This window comes from Geotrypetes seraphini, chromosome 3 (assembly GCF_902459505.1).
Source record: "Geotrypetes seraphini chromosome 3, aGeoSer1.1, whole genome shotgun sequence".
NCBI lineage: Eukaryota > Metazoa > Chordata > Amphibia > Gymnophiona > Dermophiidae > Geotrypetes > Geotrypetes seraphini.
Genome location: NC_047086.1, coordinates 276,321,263 through 276,336,786, shown reverse-complemented (window position 1 = coordinate 276,336,786; position 15,524 = coordinate 276,321,263). Strand labels below are relative to the sequence as shown.

The following is a 15,524-nucleotide window of genomic DNA, read 5'->3' as shown; positions in this document are numbered from 1 at the left end:
TCAATTTAGTGATCAAAATGTGTCTGCTATGAGAAGTTATATATGCTGTCTATATTTTGCACTATGGCCCCCTTTTACTAAACCGCAATAGCGTTTTTTAGCGCAGGGAGCCTATGAGCGTTGAGAGCAGCATGGGGCATTCAACGCAGCTCCCTGCGCTAAAAACCGCTATCGCGTTTTAGTAAAAAGGGAGGGGGAATATTTGTCTATTTTTGTATAGTTGTTACTGAGGTGACATTGCATAAAGTCATCTGCCTTGACCTCTTTGAAAACCCGCGGAATATAAATGATAATTAACATTTTCTCTGCGTACAGCGTGCTTTGTGTTTTTAAAATTTTATTGTTGGTAGATCATTTTGACTTGGCCACAAAGGTAAGGGGGAGGGAGGGAGGGGAACTGCTGAAAGACATCTAGTAATCCTTGAAGGCTTGACTGTGCAGGGAATTTAATCATGTTTTGTTATGTGACTGGTATTATTTAGACTTTAATTTCTATGAATGAATAGAATGAAAATGATATAAATTACTTGCTTGTTTTTATGTGCGTGTGCTGAAGGAAAGTGGAGAGAGAGTGGGCTGAGGACGCTGAAGGGAAATGGGGAAGAGAGAATGGGGAGAAGACGCTGATTTATAAATTGACAATTGTACAGAATATTGTTTCTTTTTTATATTCATCCATAGCTGCATGTTAATGATGTGCCCATATGCACTTATTTATCATCATAACATATACATCATCATTAACATGCAGCTGTGGATGTGTAAGGACAGGCTGAGGAGGATGGATGGGAAGGAAGGAAGGTGCACATATCAACATATCATACATTTTTAACATGCATGATGCAGCTATAGGCAAGCAGAGGAGGATGGGATCATACAGATGTGTATGTTCAGATATGCACTCAGATGTGTAGTTTTTTCTGATATATTTATTAAGCTTACAGTATTTATAAAAACACATTTAATACTTGTTACAAAAAATATTGTGCAATTGTGATCTACTTCTGGCCTACAAAGGTCAAAAGAAATCCTTAAATGAGATTTTACATTCAAAAGTGAATTATAGCTACTAGCACTATTATTTATTATGCAGATGTTTGTTAGTTTGTTATTAGTTCAGTATTAGACATATGTTAGTTTAGAATAGATAGGTATAGATTAATTTAGTTTAGGTTAGGGCCTTGCTGAAAGAGTCTACCTTGATGTGGTTGCAGGCTTACAAATCTTTTGGTCAAAGAGTGCAGCGACAGAGAAAAGTATGTGTGTATTCAGCCCATGGAAGAAGGGGGGGTCGGGGGGGGGGAAGGGGTGCGAGGGGGGCCCAATAGGATTGCTCAGTAAGGGGCCCAGAAATTTCTGATGGCGGCCTTGCACATGCAATTTCTATCCATAAGAATTCCACATTGCTATCTATGTCATGCATAATGTTTATTTTATTTGATTCAATTCTCTCTTTAACATATAACGCAACCCCCTCCCTCTCCAATTTGATCTACTCTATCCTTGTGATATAATTTGTACCCAGTAACATAGTGTTCCATGGATTGTCCTCCTTCCACCAGGTCTCCGAGATACCTATTATATGTATCTCATCATTTAGTGCTAGATACTCTACCTCTCCTATTTTATTTTTTAGGCTTCTAGCATTTGCATACATACACTTCAAATTGTGTTCTTTTCCTTGCAACTACAGGCTGCTGAGAAGACAGGGAAAATGTGAGTCTTTTACTCTGCCTTCCTCTTATATCCTCCTGGCTTTCTTTCACCATTATTGGAACTTCTCTACTGTGACCCCCTAAATATCCTGTTTCAATAGTATCCTCCAAGGATACCTCACACCGACTGGGCGATTGTCAGCTTTCCCCCACATCTCAGTTTAAAAGCTGCTCTATCTCCATTTTAAATGTTAGTACCAGCAGCCTGGTTCCATCCCGGTTAAGGTAGAGTCCGTCATTTCGGAACAAGCTCCCCTCTTTCTCAGAAGGTTGCCCAGTTCCCAACAAATCTAAATCCCTTATCCCTGCACCATCGTCTCAACCATGCATTGAGACTTTGGAGCTCTACCTGCCTCTTGGATCCTGCATGTGGAACTGGGAGCATTTCTGAAAATGCAATCCTGGAGAATCTGGATTTCAGCTTTCAACCTAACAGCCTAAATTTAGCTTCCAGAACCTCCCTCCCACATTTTCCTATGTCATTGGTACCTACATAAACCAGGACAGCTGGCTACTTCGCAGCACTATCTAAAATCCTATCTATGTGATGCATAAGGTCTGCCACCTTCGCACTAGGCAGGCAAGTGACCAGGCAATCCTCATGCCCACCAGCCACCCAGCTATTTACATGCCTAAAAATCAAATCACCAACTACAACCGCTGTCCTAACTTTTCCCTCCTGGGTGCAAGAGGATATTACATCCCCTGGTGGGCGGGTCCTAGCTACAGGATTATTTCCTACTTCACCCGGGTGATGCTCTCCTTCTAGAAGACCTCTCTCCTCCAAGGCAGCACAGGGGCTACCAGACTGGACTTCTCTACAACATCCCTGTAGGTCTCCTCTACGTACCTCTCTGTCTCCCTCAGCTCATCCAAGTCTGCTATTCTAGCCTCAAAGGAATGTACTCGTTCACTGAGAGCTAGGAGCTCTTTGCAGCGAGCACACACATATAACTTCTCGGCAACCAGGAGAAAGTCATACATGTGACACTCAATGCAAAAGACTGGATAGCAACCCTCTTGCTGCTGGACTACTGTCTGCATCTTGTTATTGAGCTAATTAATTAACCTTATTAAGCTACTAGGAATATATTAGACTGGTATAGAGAGCCTTAGGATTTTATAAAAATTTTGTTCTATCTTTAGAAAGGAACCTACAATTGAGCTTTTCTCCCCAAACCTAACAAAGCTCAGAGCAAAATAATGCATACTTACCCAAAGAGATGTCTTCTACTTTTCTCCTCAGAAAGAGAATGTCTCTCCTTCTCTAACATAGAGATAGAAGTTCGCAGGTTGCTGTGAAAACTATCTTTAATGCAGCATTCCTTCCCTCAAGGGTCACCTGTGGAATCTGATCTCTTAAGAAAGTCCTCAGAGTTCAATCTCAAACTTTCAGAGGTCTCTTCTCAAGGAGCACTTTTAGGTTAGGGTGAGAGGATTCACACCCCCGTAAAGTATGTCATGCTTGGCCTGACTTAACAGTTTTTCTAGGCCTTTCTCCCACTTGATACTCCCCAAGTCGCAAAAAGGTCCTAAACCAATCCAAAAAAGCCTGATATCCACAGTATTATATTTTGTTCCCATGAATATAAGCTTTCAACTTATGCTGACGATGTTCTCCTATATCTAACTGACTCAGAAAATTCTCTGTCTACTCTAACTGATTTTGTATCCCATTTCTCGACTTCTGGATACAGGATCAATTGAAATAAAACTGAACTCATGCCACTAAATGATCTCTGTCATCCATTTTCTGTCCCTAATACTCCCCTAAAATGGTTCATTCCTCCATTAAATATCTTGGCATTCTTTTTGATAGGGATTTACTCACCACTTCTGTAATTAATAGAGACTCCATGATTTCTAAAATTAAACAATTTATATCCTCTTGGTCTCTGCTTCACTTATTTTGGTGGGGAAGATTAGACTCCCTTAAAATGATGATTGTGTAATTTCTAATGGGATAATGATAAATTTATTAAAATTGCAACAATTTGCAATCAAGGATTTAAATAGTTGCAGTTGAAACAGGCCATTCAGAAAGGGTTCCCTGATTGGTGAAATTTAAAAAATTAGTACAGCTTGGCAGAGGCATCAGGCTGCCAAGTGGTACAAATTAATCTATAATAATAAAATGCTAAGCGCGCATGTGCACTCTCACCACGTTTTCCCTGAGATCTGATCTGTCGGGCTGTGGCGATAGGAGTGCGCATGTGCGCCAGACAAGCCTCCCTGCTCTCCACCTCACGCAATACGGCCCTACTGGCTGAAGTTTCTTTTTAACTTAAAAGACGCTGCAGCGGCTCCTCTCACGAGCTGCTCCTTCGTCGGAGAAGGCGGCGATCGTGAGAGGAGCCGCCGGAAAGTTAAACTAGTCGGGGCTTGTGCAGGCTCCTCTCTCGCGGTCTTGCCGGCTCAGACTCCCTTACATGAAGGCGGGGATCGAGAGAGGCTCTCTGGCTTTCGGCCTCTAAATCCACCACCCCGGTCCAGCGTCTCACCCGGTCCTTCCTTTAAATTTATCTTCGGCAGCGGCAGTCAGGTCGGAAAAAGGAAATCGCGTCTGGAGGGGTGCAGGATGCGGCAGAGGGAACTTTACTTTATAGAATTACTTACCTCATTGCTCGGGCTGGAATTAGTCTCTCTTTGAAAAGTAGCAGGCAACATATTTCTGAATTTTTAACATTTGTCAGTGGACTGTAGCAAATTACCTAGTGAGCAGTAATCAACTAGTTTTAGCTGTGCGAATTTAACAATTCAGTAGCAATACTTACTCAAAAAGTTCTCTATTAAGCAGTGCAGGCAAATCATATTCAACAGGCAATTCATAGCTATGCCACAGAATCGCTGCAACACAATGCAAATGAGAAGGGGACGGCATCAGTAGACCATACTCCCTAGTAGAGCTACTGGGGCTGATAAAGCTCGTCAGGCCACTTCTTTTCATGGCAGCAACTCTAGCAGAATCATTAACCCACTTCAACAAAGTTTGAATTCTAGAAGAAAAAAGCACCAAAACGTATCAGAAGCTGACATATTAAACAAAAAAATTCTGTAGATGTCACCTGCAGCGAAATTTAAAGATTACACTTTCATTGTGAAAATATCACTTCATTTTGGTAACAAAATCATTTTCATCTTCACAGATTGAGTCCTATCTTTCAGCAATGGAAGAAACAGGAAAATGTCAGAGGAGAAGAAATGAAGAAATAGGAAAAATATCTGGATTCTTGCTAATAAATGCTTTATAATTCAGAACCCAAGGACATGCTGGCTCCAACCGAGCTGAAATCCCAAAGGAGAGGGAAACTGCAACATCTAAAACATGGACAATAAAGGCCCTGTAACTCCAAATACCCTAAATATTTATTCATTATTTCTTTTTATTTTACAAGTATTGAATAGATATAATATACTAGTGAATGATAATCATGTAAAAGTGAAACAATGTAACTGATACAAAAACTTCACATTAATGTTATTGGTGACAACTGTAAAATAAATAGAAATAATGAATAAATACTGTATACTTACCTACACGCAACAGAAAATGACATCTGCTAGGATGTGCTTTTTACAAAGCTTTCAGTAAGTCTAGCAAAATTTCTACTTCTCTGAAAGATTTCTCATACCTATGTTTAATAAATATGCTATAGCCTGCATCTTACTATATCTAGGTTATATATAAAACAATATAAATTTATGTGCATTCTATCAAAGAACTCTAAAACAGAACTCCTGTAATTGCACTGTTTGAGGAGAAAAGCTCTGCAGGATGAAAGCAAGAGTAGCATCTTTCAGGATTGTACCCTAGATTGCCTCTTTCCACAATAGGTTATGAAAGCATAAAGCTACCAATTTGTTAGCCCACATCTCCTCCATTCTCACCACATTTCCTTAATACTAATATTTAGGATCCGACATTTATTTAGATTCAAATCTAAACTATCACCCTCCTTTACAAAGCCACGCAAGCGTTTTTAGCGCCAGCTGCCTTGGTAACATAGAATTCTTATGAGCGTCAGAGCTGTTACCGCGGCTTTATAAAAAAGGGAGTATATTTCTAACAAGGCTGCAAACTTAAAAATATCAGTGTTACAGTTTTGACATAGAAGGCATGGGTAGTATAAATGGTACTTAACAGGGGATATCAAAAATTACAAATAGGGATGTGCATTTATCAAGCTAGCTTTAAAAATTTTAGTACACCCCAAATCAACTTGTTTGTGTTGCAAAGTTTTAATGAGTATTATTCTTGTATTACAATGAATATCTGAATTTAAAAAAATCCCCAAAGCATGAGACAAACCACACTGGTTTTGTTTTTTTACATCCCTAGTAAACATGGACAGCAGCTATATTCTACATGCAGATAAGGAAACAAGGCATTTGCCTTTATTTAGCAAATTAACATGGGAATGGGAAAATAAAGAGAGGATGCAAAAATGTATAGATATGGTTGTCACTAACTAAAATGCCAGACGTGGGAAACCCACAGCAAGTTCAGGAAGGCTAATTAAGACCTTAATAATCGGCACAGGGGTAAAGAAAGATTAGGTTCTTATCTCGATAATTTCCTTTCTTGTAAATGTGTCTATTGGTCCTGAATGCTAGAGTTTTGCCATTTTAATCCAGTAGGAAATCGAGGCTCTAGACCACATGCGTTAAATACAAGGCCTGTGGGCCAAATCCAGCCCACCTGGCCATTTTATGTGGCCTGCAGTGACTGTACGCCTGACACTACACTGTAGTAAAACCTTCTCCAGGAGACTCCTGAAATCCCGACTCCCATACCTACCACCTTTCCGCTGCTGAAATTTAAAATCTTCGGGCAGCTGACAGCACAATGAAGCCAACCTCCCGCAGTCAGCCTGCTCTGGAAGTGTTCTTTCTGCAGTAGTTCCTATTGGGCAGCCAATGGCACAACGAAGCCAGCCTTCCGCCATCGGCCTGCCCCGGAAGTGTTCTTTCTGCAGCATCCTGCCTATGAAGGTACAGGAACTTCTGCAGAGAGAACACTTCCAGGGCAGGCCGATAGGAGGCTGGCTTCATTGCAACGTTGGCTCTCTGAAGATTTTAAATTTCAGCAGCGGGGAGGTGGGCGAGTCGGGAACTGGGAACAGGTCATACCGTAGGATCCAGCTGAGAGGAGAGGGCTGGAGTTGGGAATAAGTGAAGGACATATTGCACGAGCTGTGGGGGGAGGGGGGTTGGGAAAGCATGGAGGACAGCTGCTGCATGGGCTGGGGGTTAGGAAGGGAGGGAAAGAGAGTTGCTGCTGGTGGGTGAGGGAAAGAGAAAAAGAAAATTATTAGACATAGGTGTGTGGAGGAGTGGGAGGGAAAGAAAGATAGTATATATGGGGAAGAGGGAGAATTGTTGGACATGGTAGTGGTGGAGAGGAGGGAGGGAGAAATGTTACACTGGGAGGGATGAGAGATGACTCAAAGGGAGATATGTCAGATTCTGGAGAAGGCTAATGGAAGGAGGGAAGATAGAAATGTCAGACAACTGGAATGGGAAGGAGAGAGAAAGATATGCCAGACCACGGAATGGAAGGGAAGGCGGGGAGAAAGATGCCAGACCTCAAAAAGGAGAGGAGAGAAGGAGAGAGATGTTACACCTCAGGAAGAGGGAGGGAAGGAGAGAGAGAGGCCATACCATGGGAGAGGAGAGAGATTGCAGGCTATGGGACAGAGAGGAGAAAGATGACATCCCCCTTCTCCCCAAGAACAGCGCAAGAAGAAATGATGAAAATGCTATAACCGCAAGTACAAGGATTCAATTTATTCAGAACTAGACTTGTGTGGGGTGATTGAAGTTAAGGCTCTCGGACTGATAAAAAAAAAAAAAAATTATGTTTAGGGGAAGAAATAGCCTCACTGGCTTCTAGAAGCAAGTGATGAAGTTGATTTCTCCAATGCCAGAAGCCAGGTATAGAATCTTGTAACCAATGCTGCATTATGCACTAGTGTCTCACTACTCGGGACTTCTGGAAAAGTAAGCATCTCCCCATCCTGAAAATGGCATAGCTGGCAGCCCTGCCAAACAGAACTCCCTTTGGGGAGCTTAATAAGGTAGCACCCAATAGTCCAGCAAATAATTTTGTCCCAAAATTATCTTATACAAGGGCACTTCCATATAGAATGAGAAAAAGAATTAGGTTGCAGGCCACACTTCTTACATATTGGAGAGTCAGTCATTCCAGAACAAACTTCACGACTGCCTGCACCGTGCATGCATGACTGCCTTCCCATCCGCTGAGGCTCACAGCACCTCAGTTCCATTAGCAAGCTAAGAAACCAACCAGGGGAGGTGGAAGGGTTGTGAGAATATCTGTCTGCTGTCTCCAGATAACACCTGTTACGGTAAGTAACTGTGCTTTATCCTAGAACAAGCAGGCAGCATATTTTCACATATGGGACTCCCTAGCTTACTACAGAGGGATGGAGGGAGAGTTGGCCTTTAAGAAAATAAATTTTGTAAAACTGCCTGGTCGAAGCGAACGTCTTGTCTGGAATATGATTCCAGACAGGAGTGAGACATGAAAGTGTGAACGGATGACCAAGTAGCTGCTTTAAAGATCTCATTAATGATAGAACGCCGAATGAAGGCAACTGAAGCTGACATAGCTCGGACTTTATTGAGTTGTTACCCCCCCCCCCCCCCCCGAGCTGCAGCCCAACCTAAGCATAGCAGAAAGAAATACAGGCTGCAGCCATGTGGAAATAGTTCTTTTGGTTACTGGGCAGCCCAATCTGTTGGGATCAAACGAGATGAACAGTTGAGGAGATGTTCTGTGAGACTGAATCCTTTGTAAGTATAAAGCAAGTGTTTGTTTGCAGTCCAAGGTATGAAGAGCTAGGAACAAATTTGGACGTCGCCTTTATCAGAATTCCATGCTGGCAAGCAGGATTCTAAATTACAATTTCTACATTTCCTGTTACTTAAAACAACTGGTAAAACAATTGCCTAACTTTGATCAGTATATTCTTTTCATTTTGCACAATACCTAAAGATTGTGCAAACTCTCTCACAGTCTAGACAGTATATTGCATGGTCAACCTATGATGCTTTTGAGATGTCATCTAGAGCATTGGCTATGATCAGTGGCTATGAGGTGTCTAGCCTGGCTAAGAGTTTCTGATATGGACATTAATCTTCAGGACAGATTAGCCAATATTCCATACTTAGAGGATTAGCTTTTTGGTGATTCCATCGAGACAGCCACAAAAAAATTAAGTCTGCATGAATCCAGTTGGAATTCTTTAGTCAAAACAAAGGCTAAGCCTTCAATTTCAAGACAGGCAGCCAAGGCTTCTTATTCCTATCAAAGGCATTATACTACTAAACCTTTTGTTTCTAGACTGCCACCACCAAGGAAGCAGAAGCAACAGTGGTCTCAGAAAGTGTAGACAACAGCTCCTCAAAAACCTACTCACTTATTTTTTGACACACCTCTCGAGAGTATAGCTGCTGTCCTCTTTTCTCAACCTCTTCTCCTTCCAATCGGAAGTCATCTACAAATCTACCATCAACATTGGACTCTGATAACAACTCGCCTGTGGGTTCTCAAAGACCTCAAGGAAGGTTACTCTCTTCATTTTTTCTCCATACTAAATCTTTCTCCAAGAGAGTCCTATTTCAACCCGCAACAAACGTTCCTTCTTCAGGAAATAGAGGCTCTACTTCAACTAAATGCCTTAGAGGTAGTTCCCCCCTCTCAGAGAAATCAGGGGTTCTACTCCAGGTATTTTCACATCCTGAGAAGACTGGAGGTCTATGTACAATTCTTGATCTCCAAAACCTAAACAAATTCCTGGTCAGAGAAAAGTTTTGAATGTTATCACTGGGAAGTCTATATTCATTGTTGGATCAAAACGATTGGCTACGCTCTCTAGATCTAAATGAAGCTTATACCCATGTGCCAATTCATCTCGCTCACAGAAAGTTTCTGAGATTTCGAGTTGCCCATCAACATTTTCAAAACAAAGTTCTGCCCTTTGGCTTGTCATCCTCTCCAAGAGTATTCACCAAATGCCTTGTAGTAGTGGCAGCAGCTTTAAGAGATCAAAGGTTTTAAGTTTTCCCCTATCTCAGTGACTGGCTCTTAAAAGACACCTCTTTCCAGGGGGTGCTCTCGGCAACACAGTCAACAATCCTGTTTCTTCAACAGTTGCGGTTTGAAGTCAATTTTCCAAAATCTCAACTTCAACCCTCTCAAACTCTACAGTTCATCGGAGCTCTGCTCGATACCATTCGACTCAGGGCATTCCTACCTCAACAAAGACAGGACAACCTGATCCAACTTTGCACTCAAGTATACCATCTTCCGTCAATCTCAGCCAGACAAATGATGATAGTATTAGATTACACGTTGCCTATAGTCCACATTACTCCCTTTGTGAGACTTCATCTCAGAACACTCAGTAGTCCCTGGCGTCTCAATGGTCTTAAGCTATGGATCCTTTCTCTCAGAACGTTACAATCGCATCTCTTCATCAATCTCTTCAGTGCTGAATGAATTCCTCAAATCTTTCCAGAGGGCTGCTGTTTCAAACACCTCCACATCAGAAGGTCCCGACTACAAACTCATCCATGTATGCTTGGGGAGCTCACCTGAATGGTCTCCGGATGCAAGGTCACTGGTCTGTGCAAGAACAGAAGCTCCACATAAACCTCTTAGAACTCGGAGCGATTCACAATGCTCTGAAGACTTTTCAGCACAATATATCCAATCACATCCTCCTGGTCTGCAGGGACAATCAAGTCCCAATTAATTATATAAACAAGCAAGGAGGGACAGATTCTCAGACTCTGCCAAGAAGCCGAGAATATTTGGGCCTGGGCAATGGCTCAAAACATATATCTCAAAGCTGTCTATGTTCAAGGAGAACAAAATACAAACTCAGCAAATATCTTTGGTCACACGAGTGGATGCTCCACTCCAATGTCTTACATCAGATATTTTCTCTTTGGTGGACTTCTCAGGTAGACCTATTTACATCCCCAAGAAATCACAAACTGCCTCAATTTTGTTCCAGGCAATACTCTCCTTATTGTCTGGAAGCAGATGCCTTCCTCATTTATTCTTTTCCTCCGATTCCTCTCATTCTCAAAACACTGGTCAAGCTCAAGCAACAATCGGCTACTATGATTCTCATAGCACCTTGGTGGCCCAGACAAGCGTTGTACTCCCTTCAACTCATGATCAAGGACCCAATAACTCTACAGATCTTTCCATCTCTTCTAATTTAGAGTCAAGAGTCTCTTTTACATCCCAATCTGCAGTTGTTGCACATGACAGCCTGGTACCTCTTAGCCTGATCTCTCTGATTCAGTCAGGCTCATTTTAGAATCATCTAAAAAACCTTCTACACAGCAGTGCTACTGACAAAAATGGACACGGTTTTCAGCGTGGCATGATCTTCATCAAGATGCTTCATCCTCTTCCATACCTTCAAGCAGGGTAGTTTAAAATGACTACAATTAATACAAAACATGGCAGCTAAACTTATTTTCGGGAAAAGAAAGTACAATTATGTTTCTCCTCTGTTGAGAAACCTTCACTGGCTCCCAGTTCATTTTAGGATCCAGTTTAAATGTGCATGTGTTATCTTTAAAATTCTTTATGGAATATTTGACCCTTTGGTCCTCTTATATAGATTATGGCAGTATAGAAGAAATAAAGTTGTTATTATTATTATTATTATATACCTTCAGATCTTGCCACTCAAGGAATACACATAGATATAAGCTATCGTTCCCCTCCTTTAGGGGGAATCAGATCTGTCGGGAAGCTTAGCCAATCCTTTGCTTTCAAACTAGTAGAAACTTGGAACAGACTTCCTGACTCTGTTTGATTGCTAGGTCAGCTACAACAATTTTTTAAAGTCCTAAAAACTTTGCTGTTTACTCTTTTACGCTTCGAAACATGAGATTGACATGATAAGGAATGATGCTATCTTGAGGCTGATCGACCTGAAGAAGAGTGCCAATGCTTCGAAGTAGAAGAGCGATGCTTCAACAAGGAGCATCAGTGAGAACATCGTTGGTAAGATCAATGCCTTGAATATCATCTAAAAAGGGAATGACAATCTCTCGGAGATCTTTGAAGAGTTCAATGCTCCAATGGATAGCTGACAGTGGTACCTTGTAAAGCTATGCTCAAGCTGGGCCGATATGCAGAGAGTCGATGGTAGCACCGGCAAGCAGTGCAATTTAAATATATTACCGAGCTCCCTCTGGAAGAACTCATCGATTTTCTCCCTAAAAAAGGCACTGGTTCTGATGGCTCAATAGCCGGTACAATCGGTGCAACAGGTTGTCTTGGAGTGGGTGACTTTTGTGAGGATGCACACCTTGTAGGAGAGACAACCTGTGAAGCTGGAGAGCGGTGATGTTGTTTGGTCTGCATCAAGGGACTCGATGCTGTAGCAATCTACGACGCATGTTTGGAAGCGGGTGGCTTCTTAGCTGGCTTCCCTGATGCCGGAATATCTTACGATATCAATGTCAAAGCCAATGTTGAAGTCTTCGATGTCAACGCCTGTGAAGATTTGGTGACATACATGGTAGCACCGAATAACTGCTCTTGTTAAGCGTGACGGGCTTTAAGAAAACAGGTATTTAAAGTTAAACAGTGAGAACAAATCTCTATTTTGTTAGACACCATTTATGGGGGTCTGCAGCCAAAATAGACTGCTGACAATTGTCATACTTTTTAAAACCTGTCAAATATCTCGACAGACGGAAAAAATTACTTTATCAAAATTAAACTTAATTGTCAATAAAAAGAAAAATTCACGAAAGCGGGAAGTCAAACTTGGACTCAACGAAGTCCAGCCAAAGAGTGCTTCTTCACTCTGCAGAAATTGAAGAACTGAGGTGCCACAAGCCTCAGCAGGTGGGAAGGTATTGCGCATGCACAGTACAGGCAGTCGCAAAGTTTCTTGAAACTTAAAGTGAGAGTTCACTTTTCATACTGTCTGTACCAGGCTCTGTGGATGATGTCACGCATATGTGAGAATATGCTGCCTGCTTGTCCTAGGACAGGGCTGTCAAAGTCCCTCATAGCAGGCTGCAATCCAGTTGGGTTTTCAGGATTTCCCCAATGAATATGCATAAGTTCTATTAGCATACAATGAAAGCAGTGCATGCAAATAGATCTCATGCATATTCTTTGGTATACCAACACTACAAGGCAGGGAACAATTAACCAAATTACCTATCTCAAAAAGTATTTAATACATCTATAATAATAAAATGCTAAGCGCGCATACACACTCTCTCCACGTGTTCCCCGAGATCTGATCTGTTGGGCTGTGGCGGTAGGAGTGCGCATGCGCGCCAGACAAGCCTCCCTGCTCTCCACCTCACGTAATACGGCCCTACTGGCCGAAGTTTCTTTTTAACTTAAAAGACGCTGCAGCGGCTCCTCTCACGAGCCGCTCCTGCGTCGGAGAAGGCGGCGATTGTGAGAGGAGCCGCCGGAAAGTTAAACTAGTCGGGGCTTGGGCTGTTCGGTCTGTGCAGGCTCCTCTCTTGCGGTCTTGCCGGCTCAGACTCCCTTACATGCAGGCGGGGATCGAGAGAGGCTCTCTGGCTTTCTGCCTCTAAATCCACCACCCCGGTACAGCGTCTCACCCGGTCCTACCTTTAAATTTATCTTCAGCAGCAGCAGTCAGGTTGGAAAAATAAAGTCGCGTCTGGAGGGGTGCGGGATGTGGCAGAGGGAACTTTCCCAATGGGTGCAACTGGGTGGGCCTTGAGGCGGCTGTCGGCGGAGGGAACCTCTGATCAGGGGCAGAGCAAGGTAAGTGTATCATAGGGATAAGAAGGAGGAGGGGGGAAGAAAAAGGAAGGGAGGCCTACTGCTGGACAGGGGGAGAAGGAAAGAGGTGCTGCTGGACAGGGGGGAGGTAAAACAAAGGGGAAAGGGCTGCAGCTGGATAAGGAGAGCAGTGAAGGGGTGGTGGTGGACACAGGGGAGGTAAAAGGAAGGGAGAATGGACAGGGGAAGCAGGCAAGGGGTGGTGGTGGACAGCCAAGGAAAAAGAAAGACAGAAAGAAAGAAAAGACAGAAATACAGAAAGCAGCTAAGGGGAGAGAGAGAAAGAAATAAAGACAGACCCACACATATATTCTAGCATCCGTTAATGTAACAGGCTATAAGACTAGTATAATATAACTAGAGAGGTTTTTTTTATTTAAATATGTTGTATTTTTATTAAACACCACAAATCTTAACACTATATTATACATTAAACATAAATGAATCCATATTGTACTTTCAGTTACTAAAATCTGTATTATCCCACAATACAATGGAAGATTACCTGGAGATTGTACTCAGTCCATTCACAAGCCTTTAACGATGAAAATAAAGCTGTTCCATATCATAGTCTATGTGTATTATTTCATTTCTCCAATATTCTCCAATGTTCCAACAAGCATATATTGATTCTTAGACAAAGCTGTTATAATGCCTTCTCACTGCAATTCAGACTGTGTCCAACCAGCCCGACATAGCACCACGTTTCACTATTATAGCGTCTTCAGGAACTGAAAGTGTGGCAGGTTTTCAACTTCTTTAATGCTTCATTTCATTATAGATTAGCAACTGCACGGGTTCACAAGCCCACTCTCCCCTCAAGACAGGATACAAACACAGCTTTATTTTACACAGAAAAGGCTTGTGAATGGACTGAATACATGTCAATCATGCAATAGTGCTGTTTATAGAATTGCTGCTTCGTGAAAGATAGGCGCCAAAAGTGCAGGCTAGGATTTTGCAGGCTTAAATTTTCAGTGCCTACCTTTCACGTGAATTGCAGCGACGGAGGTGCTTTATGACACCTAATGCCTCTTCCGGCATTAGCCATGCCTACAGTGGTGTTAGGTATCATCAAACACCTCCATAGCTGCAATGCAGGCGCCTACTTTTTTGTTTAATGATTTTAATAGTTTTTAAACAGCATTTCCCACTTAAGTTAGGTACCGTTTATAGAATATGGGCCAAAGAAACTGATGCTCAAAGCTGGGCACAGATGAGCATAACAAAAAGCCCACAATGCAGAAAGGAATGTAAAAAAAAAAGCAGATACATTTTCTAAAGTAGCAGTTAGACTTCAAAATAAAAGAAAATGGAAAGTAATCCTTTCTTCTCTCCAATATGTAAAATAAAGGCAATATGATAACAAAATCACCAAGTTACAAGAATAAACTCGCTGCAAATCAACTTTGCTTTGGGGCATGAATACTGCCACTCTTCCCTCCCGTACCTGTCTTTTGTCCCAGGGTCCTGAGTTGTGCCGAGCTGGTAGAGAATATCAATTGTCGAGTCAGAAGACAGCCCATTTAATCTTCCAAAAAGCAAAGGGCTATTCAAATCTTGTCACATGCAAACCAAAAATAAAGAAGATTCAATGAAAACAGTTACAAATTTGTAACACACAAGTGTAGCAGTACATTTCCCACAAAGCATATACATACTTATTAAAAAATATTACATCATTAATATGCAAATATATTTACATTTAGGGGTTGATTCTATAAAGGGTGCCTAACTTAATTGGCAAAATACCTTAAATAACTTCAATAATTGGTAAAAAATTAAATTGGGCGATAGGCGCCTACTGTATGTCGCTTATCGGCGCTTAACGCTTATGTGGGTGTTTATATGAGTGGAGTGTGACTTAGATGCCACTAAGTGCGATTCTCCAAAAACTTAGGCACCTGAAATGATACAAATTTCCACAAAACCTGCAAACTCCAGTTAATGAATTTTGAAAACTGGCATAGGAAACA

At 41.9% G+C, this 15,524-nt stretch overlaps 1 protein-coding gene across 4 annotated transcripts in view; it reads right to left on the bottom strand.

Moving 5' to 3' along the window:
- BIRC6 (baculoviral IAP repeat containing 6) overlaps positions 1 to 15,524 on the bottom strand; it is a 1,530,571-nt gene that overhangs the window by 462,241 nt on the left and 1,052,806 nt on the right. For all 4 annotated transcript variants that reach the window (XM_033935681.1, XM_033935678.1, XM_033935679.1 and 1 more), the window contains 2 exons: positions 14,999 to 15,107; positions 4,490 to 4,711 (listed from right to left, as the gene is read on the bottom strand). In XM_033935681.1, coding sequence (XP_033791572.1) covers positions 4,490 to 4,711; positions 14,999 to 15,107 — 331 coding nt within the window. The remainder of the gene's footprint in view (positions 1 to 4,489; positions 4,712 to 14,998; positions 15,108 to 15,524) is intronic.